The sequence below is a fragment of the Haliotis asinina genome, chromosome 7 (assembly GCF_037392515.1).
Source record: "Haliotis asinina isolate JCU_RB_2024 chromosome 7, JCU_Hal_asi_v2, whole genome shotgun sequence".
NCBI lineage: Eukaryota > Metazoa > Mollusca > Gastropoda > Lepetellida > Haliotidae > Haliotis > Haliotis asinina.
The window spans coordinates 62,760,999-62,784,141 of NC_090286.1; the positions used below are offsets into that span (position 1 = coordinate 62,760,999).

Consider the following 23,143-nt stretch of genomic DNA (forward strand, 5'->3'; position numbering starts at 1 on the left):
TGGGACACTGTTGAAGTACAGAGCTCACCCATGGATATTGAAGGTGCACAGAACTCACCCTTGGATACTGATGGTGTACAGAACTCATCCTTGGACACTGTTGGAGTACAGACCTCAGCATGGGATACTGGTGGTGTAGAGAACTCACCCTGGAACACTGTTGGAGTACAGAACATACCCTTGGATACTGATGGTGTACAGAACTCACTCTTGGATACTGATGATGGGACACTGTTGTAGTACTGAACTCACCATGGGACACTCTTGGAGTACAGAACTCACCCTGGGACACTGACGGTGTACAGAACTCACCCTGGGACACTGTTGGTATACAGGACTTATCCCCGGTCATCAGCACCGTCAACCCCTCCTTGACTGTGACACAGGCTTGCCAGGTGGACATGGCGGTCGGGGCGTCCTGACTGGGAAACCAGGCCCGGTTGTTCAGCCAGTGACCAACAGTGAACATACAATCCCTGGAAACAGTCCTTATGTTTAATAATACTACAGCTTGCTAATAATTAATACTAATTACTTGATAACACATTCACTGCTGCTGAGAGATCTTAAAACATGGGGACTTTCCTAGCATTTGGCCTTGGACTAGGTTGTAGTTAATCCTGTGTATAATAGCTTAGTCTTTAGTCCAAATTGGTGCTGGAGTACAGAACTAACACAGGACTAACAACAACCTAGATTCCTACACACTAAAAATGTGTTAATGAAAATATGTTTCATTTTATTGAAAGCAGATATAAATATAATATCTGGGTATATATTTCTCCTTGTGAATGCATCTTATTTAATGCATCATTTTCAATTTTGTACAAAAGTACATGAATAAAGAGAGTCCAAACATATTTTTCAAGCTTCAGCTTCTCATTGTATGACATGAGTAGACAAAGATTAGTACAAAAGTACAAAAATAAAGAGAGTCAAACCATCCGACATCCCTTGAGCTTTTTTTAGGGTATGATCTAATGTTTTGATAACTAATAAATAGCTAAGACCACAGTTCTTATCCGTCAAAAGCATTTTACTATTCTCAAATCAGAAATGTGATGGATCAGTACGTAACCATCTGCAGGTGTTGACATAAAGCTTCTCCGTCTGGAGTAAATGCATATCTCAATATTCCAGCAATATTATAGTGGGGAAAACCAGAAATGAGGTTCACACATTGAACCCATGTTGGGAATCTAACCTGGATCTTTGGCATCACATGCCTTAACCACGAAGTTACCCCAAAGCCCCTCTCCAACTGGAAGTGCTAGCTACGACAATCATCCATGTGGACATGGTTTCAACTTCAGAAGATGAGGCTCTTTACTTTGCTAGTGCTAAGAGGTGGGCAGCAGGTTCAAGAGCGAACAGTCAGTCCAGACATGGTCATTAGCCAGCACTAAGGAAAATGCTGACAAAACAAAGCATGATCATGGATGATCATTGACTAGACCACATCACAGACAATACAGCTGTCACCTCTCATGAGAGAGTTTACAACACTATGAAGTCTGATAATGTTTCAGCACCTGGTGACCTGGGGTCTACTGATCAGACACGTTCCACACTCATCCCATGAGGATTTACACTTTACACCAACATAATGCGAAACTGCTTAGGCAAATATCAAATATCCAGTTTCCAGGAATGTATGTCAATGGTTGAGTGAGTGAGTTTAGTTTAGTTTTACGTTGCACTCAGCAATATTCCAGCTATATGGCGGTGGTCTGTAAATAATCGAGTTTGGACCAGACAATCCAGTGATCATCATGAGCATCGATGGGAACCGATGACATGTGTCAACCAAGTCAGCGAGCCTCTCCACCCCATCCCGTTAGTCGCCTCTTACGACAAGCAGAATCACATTTTATGGCAAGCATGGGTTGTTGAAGGCCTATTCTACCCCGGGACCTTCACGAGTCCCAATGGTTGAAGTGATGCAGGTCATTGATAGCCTTATTCATGTTATTGGGCCAGTTTAACCTTTGAATCATAAAAGAATAATATACTTTGCTAAATATCTACAAACATGTCACAAAACATGCATATGTTGAAGGCAAGATTACTAACACCATCACCAAGGTGGCACTGCCTACCTTCCATCCTGGTCCAGAGACCACTTGAGTGATGGCCCTCCCTCTGCACTGTAGTGTATCCTCACGACTCTAGTCATGCCTTTGCCAGCATACATCTGACCTTCACCTCCATCACACACATTATGTCCAGCATCCACTCTGTCTCCTCCACAAGTCCATTTACAAGCCAACACCCCTGGTGCCCTTCCGTCTCCACCTGACTCAAGTGTAGCAAATTTCATGTCAGCAACACTGTCTGTAGGTTGTCCTTTACTAATGATATCTCCTTGCCTGTTCTCGCCAGACTCTGTCTGAGAATGACAGTCTTCATTCATGTCTTCTCCTCCTCCGAGTCTGATGCTCTGTTTATTGACACAGAACTGGATGGGGCTGGTTTGGGATTGCATGTAACACTGCATATAAACACCAGATGCACTTTCTACATCTCCTCGTTGGGCGAAGAACAGCTTTCTTTCCAGATCAGGAGTCAGTATCAGCTCCTCTGCACAGCTCACATCAAGGTTGTAAGCATCCAATACCATTTTGATTGCATCCTGACACTGACTGGGAATATTTAGTGATGAATCGTTAGTTTCTGTTTGAGTTGAAGCAGAAACAGGTTGAAGAACATTCTGATATGAGCACTGAGCTAATGTATTTCTACTGTGTATGCTTGATGACGACTGACCAGCAACACAATCATCATTATATATGTTCGTAGTCTTTGAGCAATCTTCAGTTTCTTTACAAACACACTCATTTTGATGCAATTCATTCAGTGCAGGATCATGTACAGAGAATGGGCTTTGGTAAGTGTTTGCCTGACTGACTTGGGGGTGGCTTTCACAGCTAGTTTCCACAGCATTTAGTTCATTGTCAGTTTGCAATGTAGTCTTATGCTTACTGCTTAGTTTACAGCTTTCCTGTTGATAAAATAGTGTAATGTCACCTGACAGCTTTCTAGCTTCCAGATCACACTTGAGATGGAGGAGAAAGTGAGACACCCTGACGTCACAAATGTTGGCTGACAAGGGTAGGTCAAGCTCATGATCACTACTGCTTCCGTCACGTTCTGACATTTTCTCATACCACCTAGCTCACTTTATATCTGCCCTGCGCAGTTCATGGACAAATTAAGAATCGTACTGCATTTGTACCTTGAAGCTGTCAATCGAACACATAGAAAAAAATTCTGAAACCATATAAAAACTGAAGTTCCGATAAAGGCAATGGTGTTTATTCATATCTCCTGACGTAATATTTGCTTAAATGCAATAAATTTCGTCCAAGTCTTAACTTATCAATCCTTATTTACAATTCGTTTGAATTTCGGCTGTTAACTGAAATGAAATAGTAAAGGCACATTACGAGGAATGAACGAAAGGTGACTGTCAACAGTCTTTCGCTTGCTGTATTTTTCAGTCACATACAATAACTCAGAGTTATCCGCCCTTTGATAATACTTTCGGATTGCGGTAGTATTATATCTATTACAAACGTTATTCGAACAAGATGAGACATATCCATCAAAGCATTCGTAAAATATTACGTGTCTCCAACCTCGTCACCAACCCCGTCCATAGGACACAGCAGAATGTGTCGCTGGTTTACTGTTACAGTACTTGCTTTTATTGTGAACTGGGTGTATTTGAAAAAAATGAAAACGCATCAATTTCATTAGGGCCATTTCCATCCATCTAAACAGGAGATACTTTATCTTTTTATAATGGAACGTATCGTCACTTAAACCGGTAACTGTACATGTATTTAAGGATTGACTGTGAATTTCTTTCGTTGCATTGAGGTATGAAACTAAAAACCAATGTGCAAACTGTATTAATCCGCGTACCTCAATGCAACGAAAGAAATACACAGTCAGTCCTTAAAATTACATTCAACAACCAATACTACAGGCTTTCAACAATATTTTCTTTAAACATAATCAAATTCATCGAAACAGATATCTTGGTTACCACCGATAAACATTTTCGGTGTAAGAATTCGGTAATGGCGTGACATGACTCAGGTGACTCATTTACATAAGGCATAAGCCAATCAGCATAGAGCACCCCCAAACAGCTGTCAATTAACCAAGTTAACATCGGGTGGCGAATCAAACCGGAACAATATAACGTGACGCGTTTAGGTAACGGCAAAGTTTCAAGTTCAAACATTTGAATTACTACCAGCGAACTGGAAGACACAGTTTGAAAAGTGAGAATTGGAAAGCCCGATGACATGAAGTTAGTGGAACTGAGATTGTTAGTGGCAGCAGTATTTGCGCAAGTGGAAAGAGGCTGTGATGTGACTGGGATTGCCATGCCATGAACTGATGTTCCAACCTGCGCATGCTCATGTCGAGGCGTTACAACGTTATTAACGTTCACGGATAATTTTGAGTTGTTTGTTTATGTTAACCACAATGTATCACTTCAATGTTTATCCAAATTGCAAGTGTAAGGGAATTCCCTCGCTGTGTAAAGGTATTCCCGGACATTCCTCAGGTCCGAAAGTAGTCCGGTCGGTGGGCGTGGCTTATTGTTTTAGATTCCTTGGGAAATGAAATAAAAAAAAAATGTTCCCAGTTAACCAATCAGATTGCCAGAAGTTTAATGAACACAATAAAAATTTAATTATAATGTATTGAGAAGTTACATGTCATTACATGTGATATATTTTGAGCAGCATGCAGCCTTTCCGTACAAAGTTTCAACTCTGGAAGGAAATAATTCAGTTTAGTTTAATTCAGTCGATAAGATCTCAACACAGTAAAATTAAGTGTAACTTCATTGAATATTCTGGTTGTACTTCTATAAAGGCACGTTTAGGTTGAAAGTAAAATAATAGGTCATATTTTCATCAAACCAGAAGTTGCATAAAACAGGCAAGGAACAATGAAAAATATTGCCGATTACTCGAGAAAATGCTGTTCCACAGGCGATAACTCATCGACACCTTCATTATGCGTTTTCCTTAGAAAATGTCCAGATCTTGTCTGAAGAGGTTCGATAACATAGCATTGTTTGCTATTATCAGAATTTTAAAGACACATACTTAGTCTAAGTTAAGTTGTTGGGTTTTTTGTTTGTTTGTTTGTTTTTAAAGAAAACAAAAACAAAACAACCAGCGTGTATCCGTAATGGTAGACGAGACTGTCCTCGACCGACAACCATCACGACCCCTGGATACGTATTTTGGTGGGAATATATGGTTGGCATGGAGATGCGAAAATTAAGAATAAACATTTCTTACTTTGTCTGGTCAAAGTGTTACTGCTGAGAGGTGGCCGTTGTGGTTTATGATATTTACCTTTTTGGTTGTTGTTTTGTTTGTATCTTGTCGTTCTTTTATGGATCAGTGATCATCCAAACGTCAATGCAAAATTTAATTTAGATTTTGAAATGACAACAGGCATCTAATTTTTGTCATTAAAAGGCATAACAATGCTGAGAACGGGTGCCAGTTAAATCGTCCCAGCTACAAAATGAAAATTTGGTCAAAATACCCCAAGTTTGGTCCGATTGCCCCAAGCGGTATTACTATATAAAGTTATACGAAGAGTATAACATCGAAGTTGACAAGAACTGTGCTTTTATTTCATATACGTCATCAATTTAAATAAATTAAGGTCTTTTGACTACCCCTGGGGCTATTTCATCTAACCTGGGGCATTTTGACAAAATCTTGGGCAGTTTGACCAAAATCCGGAGCATTTAGACTAAATGTGCTTGAGCATTTGGTGGCTGTAGCGATGTGATAGGCACCCATTCTCAACAATGATGAAAGATCTGCCGGTTACCTTGTCTCTCGTACTGACCCCGAAGAAAATATATCCAAGTTGCCCATTCAAGTCTAGAAAATGTGGCTAGTCTAGATTCCCCTAGCGTCAGGAATGAAGGAAGTATAGAGGATCCATTTCATTATATTACGTTTTTGTTATTATGAACTTTATTTCAGTAAAATATGTTCATTTCAGAGACAAGTTGTTAGTCTACCGGCTACCGACTGTTGTTGTGTTCGTTTAATGGTTAGTATCTTACTATTGTGTCGTCTTGTATAAAGTACTATAATATAGCAGGTGCGTGCTTGACAACAACGTAAACTAAGCTAGTCCGCTGATTTTGAATCGACAACAGGTCATTTAAATACATACTTTGGGAGGAGTAACAATGGCATCCAGCGAGAGATGTATGAAAGGAGACTTATCAGACTTTGCTGTACAGATGAAAAAGTTGGTCAACTCTAAAGAACACAGGTGAGCTTGTCAACATTGTGTTTACAAATAGTGGAGCCGCTATGAACACCACACATGCACTTACTGTACGTGTAACTGCATATATTCTGACAACATAACAATGTAACTGCAATAGCGTTACACTCAATTTTATAGTAACTATGTATTCACCGAATCGTGGTGATCTGAGTAATGCATTACTGGCACTGCTGGCCCGTTGACGCCGAGCTAGAGCCTCGAATCGAGCAGATTGTTGTTGTTGGATTTTTTCCAATAAACTGCAACACTTTGGGAATGTGTCATTGTTGTTATGAATTCATATTACGTCTCATTCCCGATATACCATAATCTGGGTGTTTTTTCTCATACATTGAGCATATTCACTAAAAATATGTCAACTGTCACATACATATTTTTTATATCAAAGGTAGAGATACAACAGGCGTGAGAGTTCATATGAAACCCATTGATCAGTTTTTGAAAATAAATGCTAGATAACCAAATATTCTTTCATGAACATTCTGCTAATCTGTGAGTCGCCCAGTGACAGTAAGGATCAAGGTTCTATGTTTCTGAATGGTTTCAGTAGCAGACTTTGTTTTGTGAATATGTTTTAGTGGATGTTGACTTATTACCTTGAAAGTGGAACCTTTCCTTTTGATTCTACGATAGTTCAAGTCATGACTAATGATTCTTGCAGAAAAATATACAAAATAATTCAAAATTCGCCAAGTAAATACAATTTATTAATTAATACAAATAAACTGAATCAAACATAACAAAATAAATACCAAATGTCCTCACACAATCACTACTAATAATCTGTTAAGCCTTAAAAAACAACAAACCCTAACTAATTAATTCCTTTAAAAGAAATAAAAACCAGCTCTGAAACTATCAATGTCTCCAGCCCACTATTCAGTCTCCAATTCTAAGAAGTCTTCCAATTCTATGAAGAAAAAACCCAAAATAACTAATAGGAAATATGAAAGGAGGAAGATAATAACCTTTAACCCGAGGCTTGTTGGCGATCTATAACCTGTTTTTATATTGCATCGTCTAAATAGTGATATTAGTTTTAATGTTCCACACTAGTTTTATTTCAAATTGTGATAATCTAGTTATTTTACTGTCCTTCGTTGACAGGTTTTTATAATATACATATAGTCCTGTTCATTGTTGACTGTTCACATCACGATATGGCTGCAATATTGCTGAGATGACGTTAAATATTAACTCACTCACTCACTCACTTTAACCCGAGGCAACTTAGCTTAACACCCATTAGCCTACAATGGAGTTAAGCCAACCAGTCACGGCAGCTCTACCATATCACACCCAGAATGCAAACTGAAAGCATACCGGGCCATGGCAATCCGAGTACGGCATGGCAGTGCAGGCCTTGACTGCAAACCGACCAGGAAAGGACAATTCCAACAGAATTTTACAGCCAAAACAAAGCAACCTCTAAGGAAATTGCTTACTTCCAGAAATTGCTATGTAAAACTTCCCATTAAATTTACATTAAAAACCCAATACATGATAATGAGAAAAATAACATGTAATCTCAAAGGAATACCCATTCTCATACACACACATAAACTAAAAAGCATGGAGATGGTTGTAGGTGCTGGGTTATAGATGGGGTGCACCCAAGACAGCCAAACCCCAGCAGTTTAGACATGTTTATGGCTATCCAGTGTGCCTTTATCTGTTTTTCTTTGGTCTAACAGTAAATGTTACCCTGGAGAAACGGATAGGTTACTTTTATACCACCAAGAACTGCTGAGATACTGTCGGGTAGGACTGAGTCTAAATTAACAGCCTGGGTACCCACTACACTGTGGAAAACTGAGTACAAAATGTCTCGGGAATTTTTCAGGAGCCCTGCTGAAATGTATTTTGATGCATGTTTGACATGGCCTTGTGATGCTTTACAGCAAAGTGAAGACTGAAGTTTTATTTTATTCTACCATGTATAAGTCAGAAGGAATGCATGCATGGTCAGAAAGGTGTGTGGACTTTACTTCTTGCAGGGTAACTATAGAGTTTAAGCGAATAGTTGTTATTAGACAATCTATCACATGATGAGACCCGTGAAGGTCCCGGGGTAGATTATAGGCCTTCAGCAACCCATGCTTGCCATAAAAGGCCACTGTGCTTGTCGTAAGAGGCGACTAACGGGATCGGGTGGTCAGGCTTGGTGACTTGGTTGACAATTTGGTTCCCAATTGCGCAGATCGATGCTCATGTTGTTGGTCTTTGGATTGTCTGGTCCAGACTCGATTATTTACAGACCGACACCATATAGCTGGAATATTGCTGAGTGCGCTGTAAAACTGAACTCACTCACTCACTCACTATCACATGACGAATAACAAGTTCAGTAGTACGGAGGGTACACAGGTCCTACTTTGTACCCACATGACTCGAGTACAGGTCTAGGACAATTCCGACCTGGACAATTCCCACCTAGGACAAGTACCACCTAGGACAATTCCCACCTGGACAATTCCCACCCGGACAATTCCCACCTAGGACAATTCCCTCCCGGACAATCCCCACCCCAAAATATAAGTAACATGAAGAACATAGTTCAGTTTCAAGATTTGATTTATTCATTTTAACGTATGTACCATATAAAACAAACATGAACTATTACCTTCTTCTTGACATGCTTTAGTATCAATTTTACTGATCCTATTTAATACATAACAAATGATAGATTTAAGTAAGGAAGCACTATTTTGTGACATACATAAGGTTACTGGAACTTGTATTGAGATTGCCATGTTTGCATGATATTGCCTGAGTTACTTATCCTCTCCTGAAGATCATGTTATGTTCATCCAATCCATATCCTAATGATATATATCTAGCCTTTCTAGAGATATCACTTTGAAATTATCAAAGTTGTAAGATAGGGGATACCCATGCCAGGATGCCAATGCTAGGATGCCCACGAGTGATGAGGAATAAACCATTATGATACAGCACGCTATTCATAAGACCAACACTCTGTACCATCAGACAAATGATAATTATTTTGTTATTCTTTTGCAGTGATCTGAAGTTCTTATTGGGGTCCAACAGGAAGACAGTGTATGCACACCGATGTATCCTGTCCTCCCGATGTGCGGTCTTCAAGGCCATGTTTGCAGAGCAAAACCAAAATTCCAAGAATTCTGGTCCTGACAAAGATGTTCCCTTAGTGTTGTCAGACATGTCTCCTGACATATTCCTCACAATGCTGGAGTTCATATACACCAACTGTGTCCACCTATCATCCAAGAATGTGAGTCACAAAAACATCACCTGTATATCTTGTTTCATTTTGTGTAAGGCTGACTGTGCGTGTATTATTTTCATTCATACTATAGTGCATTATGTACATAATTCAAGGCATCACTTCAGTGTCACAAATACATAAATAGTTGAACACAAAAACTGACCCACAGAAAAAATGACTCAAAAGATTTCTCTGAAAAGTAGTTAAAGAATACCAGTATATCTTTCAAAGTTTCATATGGCCTGATTGCATGGCCATGGCAGACTGGCTAGTATTATATGAAAATAATGGGTGTTGTTCATCTTCTTTTGTGTAGTACATTTCAAATTCACCTGTAACTGTTAAATCCAGTCCTGATCCTGATGATTTTGAATCTGTTTCGTTAATGAGTCAATATGCAGGACAAATCCCAGAAAAAACATGTCAGAATACTGTTTATGTTATTCAGGCAATAGATGTCCTGGCCACAGCACTGGAATATGGACTTGATGATCTCAAGAAGGTGACATTATAATTTTATCCAAATGTGTTGTATATAACACAAGACAGATTTAGATTCTGAAATAATGTATATACTTGATGAAAAACATGCTGGATAACATCAGTGATGCAGGCTGGCTTCAGCCATGTTTCTGAGGTCAGATATTCCTGAAAATGATCAGACTCATTCGTATCAATCTGAAATTCCACATCATCCATGCCAAACCTTTAGTCATGTTCAATGACATACCTTCAGTATGTATCTTTATTAGCTTATATAGAATGGCATTAATCTACTTTGTCATATGTTTAATGGAATATATTAAATTGCTTGTTTACAATGGCTTGTCATCATTGCAGCTGCTCATATTTGGGTGTGCTTGTGTTTCAGCTGTGCTCCCAGTACTTGATAGAAAACCTGACAGTGGGCAATGCATGCGATGTTTTGCAAGCTGCAGTCACATACGGTCAAGATGACCTCAAAAACAAGACTGTAGAATTCATAGAGCAAAATACAGTTGTGAGTAGCAGTGATCAAATGACATTCATATCTCCACACATGCATGCACACACACCTGTATGTTAGTTTTAAATAGTTTTCAAATTTTGATGAAATTGTTTTGATTTTTTAGTTATTTTTCAAGGGACATGTTGCTTGGTTAATCTTATCTTCATTTTGTGTTTTAAACTTGGTTGCTGTAAAGTTTCAGCTAATTCAAGTCACAGCAATTGTTTCAGAATGTATTCAAGTCAAAAGGTTTCCAGGAGATTGGTGAGGAGGCGATGTCGGCGGTGCTAAGCAGTCATCTGCTTCAGATGGACGAGATGGACCTGTACAGAGCAGTCAAAGAGTGGGCTACTGTTAATTCTGTAAGTAGTCTCCTACATTGACTCATGTCAGCATGGAAAGGATTGATAAGGGACATACAAAAGTTGCTAAGTCAAATTTTCTTTTGTCTTTGGAATACTTGTACTTTATTGCCAATAAGCAGTTTTGGTATGCCTGTATGACAGAATTTTTTACTTACCTTGCCATAGGTCTATAGTATATTACCTCAAGCTTCACTTAGTAGGAGATCTGACAGAGTTGAGTTGCTATTCAATCTTGAATGGCTACTTTGAATTCAACAACTTTAATGATATGGAAGTATCTTGATCTCCCCAATGCGCATGACTCGAGAATTTCACTTTTACTTGAAGCATCGTCTTGTTTAGACGTGTTTGAGTTGCTACCTTTTTTCAGCTAAAAAAGTTTGATTTACTTCTCTGATTCCTTTTACAGGTTCTTGGTGTTAGGGTAGGTCATATTTTTCAATCTTTGTGTCGGTTATGACATGTAAATTTGTTATCGTACACTTGTCGGCTACCTCGGACGAGACATGGTCGAGTGTCTCCTATTTTCGATGTTGCCTCCGTAAGTTTACGCGGATCGGTTTTGTTTGTCGGTGGATTGGTTTATGTTGATAATTCTTCCACCGTATCTAAGTTTTTGTGTTTCATTTTTTGTCACATGTTGCTGTATCTAGTGTAATTTTGCTGTCCCTATCGGAGGGGAGGGGCAGCCATTTCACTTGTCATTTGCAAAGCAGCTGCTGTACGTGTGAATGGAGCAGTCCATTACGTGGTAAAGGGTGTTCTTCATTTATCCTTATTGTCACGTTTATATTTCGTTTTGTTACAGTAGTTGTGTATGACATGACACTTGTGCGTGGTGTGTAAAGGCCTGAAGTCTGGCAAAGATCCTCACCCCTGGTGTCCGGATTGTGCTACAGTGTCGTGCACCCTTGAGCAGCGTTGTGTGGTGTGTACGGGTTTGACAAGTTCTGAGTTTAAAGTTTCCCTGACTGTGGTTAAGAAGTTGTCTTCATCAGGCTGCAGCATGTCGGCGCCTTGTACAACAGAGGTGCCTGGGGCGGCGTCTGATGCTTCATTGAGAGTGGAGCCGATGCTGGTGCAGACACTGACGCCGTTGCTGATGTCGATGTCGATGCCAACGCCAACTACCCAGGCTGGGGGTTGGGTGGACTTGTCAAGGCCAGATGCCCTTGTGCACCCGGAGGTACAACGGATTCTACGATTGTTGCTAGTACCTACCCCTTCGATGACATTGGGCGCATCACAGGAGTTGATGGCGCCTACTACTAGTGCTTCACGTTTGGTCCCACACTTTGCAGCGATGCTGAGAGAGGAGTGCATCTGTTTACCGGCGCCGACGTCTGTGGTCGCATCTCAATGAGCAGGAGCACCAGGCGTGGCGAGATCGGCGCCAGGGTTGGGCACATCAGTGTATGGAGCAGCTAGAGGCGCCACTACTGTCACCAGCGCTAGAGATCAAGATGCACAGAGGCAGGTGAATGAGCGTTCTAGAAGAGAGAGCAGAGCGTGCAGGTGTGAGAAGATCCAGATTGAGAAGCCCCCAGAGCAGCCTGTCAAGCGTGTGTCGACGTTGCCGATGTTCTTCCAGATCTCCAAATCTCCAGATCTTCGGGCCAGATCTCTTTATCATAGGAGAAGGAGCAGGCAGTCATGATCTCAGTCGGCGTCACCTTCTAGAGCCAGGCAGTTGGCGCATAGGAAACAGGAGTGCAAGTCGGGCGCAGGAGTGAGGAAGACCCTGCTCACGTGGAGGATGAAGAAGGCTCATACCTGCCACTTTCTGCAATATATGATTGGATCGCTGACAGACTCCCAGATTTCCCTTCCGCATCGTCAGGTGTGGACAGCACCAGGGCTATCAGAGTTGATCCGGAGTTGATGATTCTGCCACATCCTGTGGTGGTCGACGCCATATCGTGCTTGAACGAGGACTTTGCCAAGTTGTCATTAAAGTCCACGATTAGGGCACCCAGGTCGAAGAAACAGGACTATAAAGTTCACAGTCTTGATTTTGCGGACTCTGTGGCGGCATTAGATGAGGCCATTAAGAGACTAGCCTCCAACTCCACATACAAAGTACATGATTCCAGAATGCAAGCGATTGATACGGAACTGTGGCGTATCCTGAAGCCCATCTCGGTGCTAGCGTCAGCAACCTCAGCGGTAGTTGTTGATTTGACTGAAGTTAACGAGTCCCGGTTGGAGCATTTGACATTGTTATTCCTATGGCAGGGCAAGGTGCTTCCCGACCTGTTGGGGCATGTCCGTACAGCATTAGCTATGATGACGGTGGTGCGTAGGGTGGGCCTTTAGAGGCATGTTCGTGGCAGGAGGAGTTCAAGCAGTGTCTCATAAGAACAGAGGCCCACGTCGGAAATGCTGACAGAGGTTTATAAGGAACACATGGAGCTAACTAACACTGAGGTGTCAACGTCAGCATTTGAGGCCCTATCTTCTGCCTTTGATGACAGAGCTGGAACACGTGGCAGGGGGAAGAAACGCTGCGTCCCGAAGAGGGAATCTGTGAGATCCGCCTTTGCCAGAGGTCGCGGCCAGAGCAACGTGGCACCCGATCGTCACAAGCCTACAGACTCAACCAGGGACGCCCCCGCCAGCCCCGGCAGAGGGAAGGGAAAGTGCCCCTATTTAAGACGTGTGAGGGTGTTACCAGGCCAGGCGGGAAACAGGGCATCTTTTGAAGGAACTAGTCCTTCCTCGAAGATCCTTACGTTACCAGAATCCTAAAGAAGTCATACAACTTCCACCGTTGACGTCTCAGCTCAGTCGGCACAGGTGTATCCACAGTCGCAGCACCAGCTGCTGGCAGACAACATCAAGGTGTTAGTAGGGAAGTGTGCCATCGAGGAAATGTTGGACCCACACCTCTCGCCAGGGTTCTACTGTCCGATCTTCCTCAGTCCCAAGAAGTTACGCATGATCCACAACACGGTAGCGTTCAACAATAGTTACTTGATGGAGCCTCCACACTTCAAGGTGGTGTCTCTGGAACAGCTGCGCCTCAAGTTGGTTCCTGGAACATGGCTGTGCAGTCTTGACTTACAGGATGCATATGTGCACGTCCCCGGCTCACAGGAAGTTTCTGAGGTTCATGTTCGAAGGTCGACATTACCAGTGGTGGGTCCTGCTGTTTGGCATTTCCACGGCCCTTTGGCTATTTACCAGAATCACCACGCCCATCAGTCGGTTTCTTCATCTCAGGCAGATAGAGTTCGACCAGTACATAGACGATTGCCTTCTCAACCAGTTCGAACCTCAGTTGCTACACAGACAGGTAGACTTTGCCATCCATCTCCTGGAGCAGTTAGGGTAGTATCGAGTATGTGTCTCCGATACCAGACACAGCAGCTTGGGTGGTCCACGCTTTGTCAATGTCATGGGACGTATGCTTTCCCTCTGCCAGTGCTAGTACCAGTGGTAGTGGTAGCGAAACTCAAGCTCACGGTGAGGATGTCTGCTTTTGGTCACACCCTGGTGGCCAGCGAGGATGTAGTTCCCAGAGCTGTGCTGCCTTGCAGGAAAAGATCCGTTATGGCTACCAGAGTGGGACCAGTTGCTACGCCATCCCCACAGTCGGACACTGCACCAAGATCTATGCGTCTGGACCATCTGCAAAGGACTTTGAGGGCCAAAGGGTATACATCTCAAGTGGCGAAGATCATTGCCCAGGCGCACAGAGCTTCCCCTCAGTCACTCTATGATGACAAGTGTCCTACATTTGAGAAGTTCTGTGCCCAGAAGTTGCAGGAGCCATTGTTGGAGTCACCCCAGTTCCTGGCGGGGTTTTTATGTTATTTACTGGTTGCTATGGTGAAGGCATTCAAGCTGGAGGACCAAATGGTTAAGGTCCTGCGTGGGACCTGAATGTCATGCTACAGCACTTGAAAGGTCGCCCCCTACAAACCACTGGACAGGGCATCGTTTGACAACTTAATGAGGAAGACAGTGTTTCTGATGGTGCTTGCTACAGCGGCAACAGTTAGACTGTGAATGTGACTTGGATTCGGTTGGAACAGACCACACATGGTGCTGTACACTTGGGCCTTCTCTGGGAAGAATCAGCTGCCAGGTGAACCAGACAGGTTATTCACCATTCCCCCTCTTACTGCTATCATCGGACCAGAGGATCAGGAAGAACAGTTACTCTGTCTGGTTCAGGCCCTCAGATCATATATCATATACCGCATGAGATTCGAGTGCTAGCATCAACAATGGCTCTGCACAGAAACTGTACAGTTCACAACATCATGGCTGGATGCTTCTGGCATCCTCTACAGTGTTTGCTAGCCATTACTTGCGGGACTTGGCAGTGAAAGATGTGGAGGGGCTGCAGTCTTTCAGACCATTGGTGGTTGCACTGCAACTCACGCGTCCTTCCGCCCTATAAGTTGACCTTCCCGAGAGATTGTTGCAGCAGACCGGTGAACAGTGTTTGTGAATGCTATAGACCTATGGCAAGGTAAGTGAAAAATTTGTTGAAATCTAAATTTTTAGATATTTAAATACTTACCTTACCATAGGGCGGTTAGTCCCTCCCAATGCTGGATGCTCCTCCCCACTATGGACTCTTCGGACCGAGAAGTGAAAGTGGAGTTCTTGTGGAGTCTGCGCGCATGCGCTGTGGGGAGATCCAGATACTTCCGTATCATTACAGTTGTCGAATTTGAGGTAGCCATTAAAGATTCAATAGCAATTCAACTCAGTCAGATCTCTTACATGCGAAGCTTGAGGTAATATGCTATAAACCAGTGGTAAGGTAAGTGTTTAAATAACTAAAATTTGCCAGGTCATAAAACAAACTGTTAAGCATGTTTATTGGATTATTTGAAAGATTACAACAATGTGTTTTCATCATCAGTCTACATGTTAACTATCTGTACATCCCTGTGTCACTAACACATAGCATGTATCTATCTCAGGTTGTGATGGGGAAGCCAGTAGCTGACATTGGTAAAAGCGTTGTTAAGTCTATCCGACTCCCATTGTTGTCTCCCGAGGAACTCTCCACCCTGGAGACAGAGAACAAGAAGGATGGATTCATTCCAGTGAGTATGATGTAGCCAACATAATCCACACACCCAGTTTCACACCCTGAATAGACACAGACTGTGGTTAGTCAGGTGTAATTCAGTTACATGTCTGCAAAGTTTCTGTGACATGCCTACAATGTTTCAGTCACATGCCTACAATGTTTCAGTCACATACCTACTGTGTTTTTCAGCCTTACATGTTTATGGGGTCTGTGAAGTACATTTCAAGGAAAGTGAAATTGAAATTTGTACAAGCAAATAAGTCTCTGTGAAACTAAAAAAGTTATATACTGAGTCAAAAAAGAAACTTCACAACATGTAATTTTTAAAAATAATGAATAATTTTTCTCTGATGATACGTCTATGTATAAGAAATGAAATCCCTATCTTTTGAATCTAGAAAAACTTTAGCAAAACCCACTCAAACCCATCCTTTTGTCATGCAAATTACATTAGTGCCAAATCAGGTTTTGCACATGCACTCAGTCACGTGATCTTGAAGTTTTCTTTATTTGCACGTGTTTGCATTGGCCTCAAGAATTGAAAAAACACTTGTAAACCCCAGTTCTAATGGTACTTTTAATGCCATGATTGTCAAATGTGCAACATGAACGTGCCATTGGCATGTTGCAAATGGGAATATCATTTATTGACGTCGCAAGAGCAATAAGATGCAGCCGTCGTGCTGTGAATGACTTGCAAGGTTGTCTACGACAAACTGGCACCACTTCTGATCGCCCAAGTTCGGGTCGTCCACGTGTGACATCACGAGTAGATGACAGTCAAATCGTCCTATGTCACCAACGTAACAGATTTCTGCCTGCTACACAAATCAGGGTTGAGATGTTTAGAGGTTGACTGTCCTCACAGACCATTTGAAATTGGTTGCAGGCTGCCAGTCTCCATTCTCAACATCCATATTGTGGGCCAATATTGACGCCGTTTCATCAACGTCAACGTCTGCTGTGGGCCCAACGTCACCTCCGATGGACCCAGAGAGACTGGAATCGAGTTGTCTTAAGCAATGAATCCAGGTTTACCCTCAGGTTCGTGGATGGCAGGCATAGATTCTGAAGACGACGTCGTGAATGATACGGCCAACTTTATGTACAGAAGTCGACAGATTCTGGGGCGGAAGTTGCATGGTGTGGTGTGCTTTCTGTGGGAACAACCGTTCCCGACTTTTGGTCATCCGTGGAAACCTCACAGCTGCTGCTTACCACGACCAGGTGCTCACACCTGAACTCGTTCCTTTCATGGCGGCTCAGGCCCAGGTATACAGTTCCAGCATGATAATGCTCAGCCTCATGCTGAAATTTGCTTCAAAATTCTTGAATCAACGTCATGGACTGGCTATTGAGGTCCCCTGACCTTAATCCAATAGAGTGGGGAGGGGAGGCCATACACAAAATTGAACTGAGGAATTTCGAATTTTTATTCTTGTGATTTGACATTCTGTATACCCATGTTTTGGAACAGCGGTGTAGTCTAATGCAATTGATTGTGACACTGTCAGTGTATCGAGTACATCATACAGATCTCAGCAATGAAATAATAACAATTTAACCATCTTACCATCTCTTGTTCTTTCATAGTGCCCTGAAGAAAGAATGTGAAGTTTCTTTTTAGACTCAGTATATAAGGACAAGCTTTATGGATAAACAACTACTTTATTCAGATGATGCGACATTTCGATACAGATTATTGTGTCGTTGTCAAGTTGGTAGGAGTAAAGTGGAAAACCAAGCGTATCTACTCGTCTCTTTCTGCGAGCTGCAATAAGATTCGTACCCCTCTCGTGCGCCATCTTTGCCAAGAAACGTGGCAAACCAATCAAAACAACTAAACTATACAGAGTTAAACATTAACTCTGAGTTAAAGGATGAGCAACTTTCAACACTGAAACATATTTACAAAGGGAATGACTGTATTGCTGTTTTGCCCACGGCATGTTGGATATTTTAAGAGCCATGACTGGAAATTCAGAGTTATCTTTCCTTGTCGTTAGTCTAGTACTAGACTATTGTCATCTCTATAACCGTTTGCGCTACACAGGACCCCGTCGTAAACATTGCCACGAGAGGGGTACAAGACTCCATCCGGCTTGCCAGAATGACACGAGTAGTTACGAATGGTGGATAACAGGCTAATATGTAGACAGTACTTACAACAAAGACATCAGTTGGGATATGCAGTGTGTTGACAAGGGGCATGCAGAAGCAAATGTAAAGAAATTGATGGTGTGTCAGGCGTGTCTATGTACCTGATGGTGTGTTCTTGTACCTGATGATGTGTCCTTGTACCTCATGGTGTGTCATTGTACCTGATGATGTGTCATTGTACCTGATGGTGTGTCATTGTACCTCATGGTGTGCCGTTGTACCTGGTGTTATATTTTGGGTGATGATGTGTCACTGCTTGTTAGCCACATATCTGTGCTGATGTGTTTCAAGTGGTAAAGGTTTAAGACCTGCATTCGTTCAGATGTATCTGGCTCACTGTGATGTAGATGTATGATATGATATAGGATATATATATAGCGCACATATCCACACACTAGTGCATGCTCAAGTTTGTCCATGTAAGTGAGATACTGATCCATATTGTAAGTCCACTTTAACCACTATAAGACAAAGTCTCTAACTTTGGAATTCTGATATAGTGAATACAACTGTTAGTTGTCTGTGCTAAGCTTAATGTTAAAGGTTATGTCCCTTGTCACAGCCAGTCAAGATTGTGAGATGTTGACATGTAACAGAAGAGTCATAAAATCCCTGCACTTCTCCTTTCCTCTCACTGTATTATGAAATCAATGATAAACTCATGCCCAACACTGATCATTTGAATAATACTGACGATACGGACTGTACCGACAATACCGACAGTACTGACAATACCGACAGTACCGACAATACCGACAGTACTGACAATACCGACAGTACTGACAATACCGACAGTACCGACAATACCGACAGTACCGACACTACTGACAGGACCGACAGTACCGACAGTACTGACAATACTGACAGTACTGACAATACCGACAGTACTGACAATACCGACAGTACTGACAATACCGACAGTACTGACAATACTGACAATACCAACAGTGTTTTCCTAATCAAAACCTTTCTAAATCTGTAAATGGATGAGCACGAGTTACTTCTTATCAACGAGCTTATAAAAAGTGTCCAAGTTCACCAACCTCACTAAGATAGAGGGACTTTGGGATTTCATATAAATGTAGCCTGGTTGTCAGCTGCTGATAGGACTAGTCAGAGACATCAAGGTGGAACTGATGCATGGTTTCATGTGTACAGGATCTGATTAAAGTGTAACAGAAGTATCTTCATATTTCCAGTTGACCAACTGAGTTTCAAAACAACATGAACTATCCCTGATACATATCCCAATATTCATACCGAAAGATGAGTAGGATATTTCATTGGAGGATCCAAGGGTGGGGTTCATGGGTTCATGGGTTCATGGGTTCAAACTCTTCCACCCACCACTAATGTTTTGCATTAGTGCAGCTGGCAGTTGGTAGGGGTAGGGGTCTTTCAGAATCTTTGGTCTTTCAAAATTCTTTGATCCATCTGTCATTCCATTCAAACTCTGTCTTATTGCCGAGAAACCATTAAGTATTAGAGTATCAGTAATACTTACACTGAAATCCATGAAGTTTGCATTGTTGTTTCAGGTTGACAGTTTTTCCCAAGCATGGAGATTCCATGCCCTCAAGCACCCCGAGAAGGGTAACCAGCTCACACAGAAGAGGCGGGGCACCAACACCCGGGACTGTCACAAGTACCTCGAGTCTAAGTGATCACGTTGAGGTTCCTTCCTTCAGGACCATCTCCCACCATGACCAGACTACTGCTGACACGCTGTGATGTAGGGTTCAGTAATCGTTGCCAGTTGATATAGAATCACACAATTACTTTGTAGGACAGTTATTACTTAAATAAATGGTTGCATGTCTGTTAATACATATGAAGTGTTACCAAGCCATTACAGATACAAGGAATATTACGTACAGTAATGCCGAAAGTTCATGTCATGAACTATACATTTGGCCAACAGCGTGGACATTTAGCTGCCTTGCAGGGACCATGGCCAGCTAGGACTAACCACAGAAACAGCAGTCATGTTGACATTACTTTAATCAGCATTTGCTCAGTATAAGATGTATCTAGTGTTGAGTATGATCCCTTGCAGTCACCAGATTAACAGATTGTCGGGGAGGTTTTCACTGTATTTATTCTTAGTATTGTGAAAATAATTCTCTATGCATTTTACATGAAACTTTGGAACAGAGCATTTTTAATTATTTGTTCCCACTGACTGACATGGCATTTTATCTTATTGATTATATTGCCAAAATGAATTATAGCCAGTTTTACATTTCTGTTGTACACTGCTTTACCATGTACATTTGTACACATCAACTTGCAGCTGGCAGCATTGTGTTGATGTTCATATCGACTGTTAAAAACCCAATACGTGTTTTATAGTTTATTAACATTTTTAGTTATAAATCACATGATATATTTTTTGATTATTTTTTGCTGTGTGATATTCAACAAAATTCATTTTCTATCAGAAACTGTGCCGAGAGTTTTTGTAAAGTGATGGTTATTACAGTACCTCTATGCTACCTACGTGACACCCAGTGTGAAGGACAAGAAAATGTGTCATTTGTGAACAAAACAATTACAGCAAATATCTTATGTGACTGCTTGCTGTTGTTGTTGTACCATGCTTGTGCATTTCATGATGAATGTCCAAACGTCTGCAGAGAAGCATTAATTACTGCCACAATGTATGTATTTACCATTTAGAGTAGAAGATTCTATTAGCTTTGCAGTTGTTTCCTTTGAGTATGTCTTGTAGTAACCATTAGGCAGACTTACTGGAAGGAACTTTTCAAGTCATTGTTTCTTTGGCAGTGTCATTTAAACTTCATGACATATTTTCATCATCAGCTCATATTTGTGTATTTCCACTGTCTGTGAGGGTCAGTGTCATGTTATCCTACAATCATGCACTATGATACTGTTGCTAGGAGAGTAAGCCTTTCTGTCAACACCTGCCGATGTGATTTTTCTGGGAATGATGTTGTGAGGAGATGGTGCATTACAGTGTGAGAGATATACAATGTTTGTGAGCATAGTCTAGACTGTGTATTGTGTTGCACTGACGTCCTGTATAGTTGTTCCTGTCACCCAATCTCTGCTTATACTTTACTCAGCTGTTGCAACTGGTGGGGAAAGGGAGAAGAAGTGCATTTGGATCTAGTGTTGGTGGGCAGAGGCTTGAACTGCACTAACATTCGGGAAAATAATGACCCCCCCCTTAATGCTATTACATTTGTGACAACCCTCCACATGTCCTTGTACATGTTCTCATGGCACTCCCGGAAAAGACAAATTGTTAATGAACTTTGTATTTTGTTATTGAATGTGTGTGGTTTTTTCCTGACCCTGCCTACATATACGTCTTATTTATTATGACCCTCCCTTAGAGGCTGTGATATGTTTATCCTCCCTTACAAAGGATGAAGGTTGTATTCTGCATAACTTTATTGCTCCTTAACCCCAGGGGAAGGGTAGTACAATATCAGTTTGTAGAATGGTAGTGGATTGGTTTGGGGTTTCCTTCCCAGTTCTGCATGTCCTCCAGGTTCTGTCATTTGCCGTGCACTTGGTTTCACCCAAGAAGATAAAATAACAGACCTGTGTCACTGTGGGCCCCAAGAAAAACCTATGTACAAGGTTACATTTAACCAAACCTGTCACTCCTATAAGTAAGACCAGGTAGGTCATGCAACAGAAGAAAAAAGTGAGTCGGAGTTTAGTTTAACACCAGGACACTGATTGGGGCGTTCATGTTTTGATTCGAGAATAAACCTGCTGTGGAGTGATTGTGCTGACCAAAAATTATTAAGATTTCAATTTCACTTTTGTGAATTTTTCTGATACACAGCAATATGGGACTGTTTATCACTCACTGTGTGTGTATTATATTTTGTATTAAAACTGATGTACACATTAATGTTAGTTCCTGTTTTATTCTTGCTCCATAGCACTGTGGTCACAGGCAGCATTTTGCTGGAGATAGGTCCAGCATGATATTATCTCTTGTGGTTCTACAACGAATGAGACATAACATATATCTTGTAAACAACAGTGAATGAGACACAACATATATCTTGTAGTTAACTTCTATAGTGAAAGAAACACAACATATCTTGCAGTAAAGTACAGTGAATGAGACACAACATATATCTGGCAGTAAACAACTACAGTGAACGAGACACAACATATATCTTGTGAACAACTACAGTGAATGAGACAGCATATATCTTGCAGTAAACTTCTATAATGAATGAGACTATATATCTTGCAGTAAACTTCTATAGTGAAAGAGACACAACATATCTTGTAGTAAACAACTTCTACAGTGAATGACACACAACATATCTTGCAGTAAACAACTTCTACAGTGAATGAGACACAACATATATCTTGTAAACAACTACAGTGAATGAGACACAACATATATCTTGTAGTAAACTTCTATAGTGAAAGAGGAACAACATATTTTGCAGTAAACAAGTTCTACAGTGAATGAGACACAACCTATATCTTGTAGTAAAGTTCTACAGTAAATGAGACACAACATATATCTTGCAGTAAACAACTTATACACTGAATGAGACACAGCATATATTATGTAGTAAAATACGTCTAAAGTGAATGAGAAACGACTTATATTTTGTAGTAAACAACTTCTACAGTGAAATCATTCTGCATGTTCCCATGTTTCTCAGTTAAGTCATACTTTATACTAACACCAGTAAAGTTGTCAGAGAGTGATTTATCCCTGCGCTGTATTACTGTGAGATATCTAGCGTGATGCATTGTTTAATCTCCTGTTCCGTATTGTCTACTTACAGTGATTGATTATATGGTAAGATATTGCTGTTGCCTTTACAATGATACATTGTACAGTCTGATTTTCCCATTCTCTTCAAACGATGATTTTAGTGGGTTAGAAGTTCCGGTTTGCTGTCCATACTAAATGTATTTATAGGTTTTAATGGCTTCTATAAGCATGCAGTATGTAGTGTTAATTG

General features: G+C 41.3%; 2 protein-coding genes across 2 annotated transcripts in view; one reads left to right on the plus strand and one right to left on the minus strand.

The window, feature by feature from the left end:
- LOC137290745 (aminopeptidase O-like) overlaps positions 1-3,508 on the minus strand; it is a 91,952-nt gene extending 88,444 nt beyond the window's left edge. The window contains exons 1-2 of the mRNA XM_067821862.1: positions 2,100-3,508; positions 313-476 (exon numbers count right to left, since the gene is read on the minus strand). Of these exons, the coding sequence (XP_067677963.1) occupies positions 313-476; positions 2,100-3,157 (1,222 nt within the window). The 5' untranslated portion in view covers positions 3,158-3,508. The remainder of the gene's footprint in view (positions 1-312; positions 477-2,099) is intronic.
- A 2,641-nt stretch (positions 3,509-6,149) lies between these two features.
- On the plus strand, positions 6,150-22,059 carry LOC137291235 (BTB/POZ domain-containing protein 19-like). Its single transcript, XM_067822532.1, has 7 exons — positions 6,150-6,333; positions 9,376-9,607; positions 10,050-10,103; positions 10,473-10,601; positions 10,820-10,951; positions 15,895-16,020; positions 19,706-22,059. The coding sequence occupies exons 1-7, from the start codon at positions 6,248-6,250 to the stop codon at positions 19,829-19,831; spliced, it is 885 nt and encodes a 294-aa protein (XP_067678633.1). The 5' UTR covers positions 6,150-6,247; the 3' UTR covers positions 19,832-22,059.
- Positions 22,060-23,143: the final 1,084 nt, after the last annotated feature.

Coding starts and splice junctions, on each gene's coding strand:
- LOC137291235 (XM_067822532.1), top strand. CDS start 6,248: ATGGCATCCAGCGAGAGATGTATGAAAGGAGACTTATCAGACTTTGCT. Junction 10,104..10,472: donor GACTTGATGATCTCAAGAAG/GTGACATTATAA, acceptor CTTGTGTTTCAG/CTGTGCTCCCAGTACTTGAT. Junction 10,952..15,894: donor AGTGGGCTACTGTTAATTCT/GTAAGTAGTCTC, acceptor TATCTATCTCAG/GTTGTGATGGGGAAGCCAGT.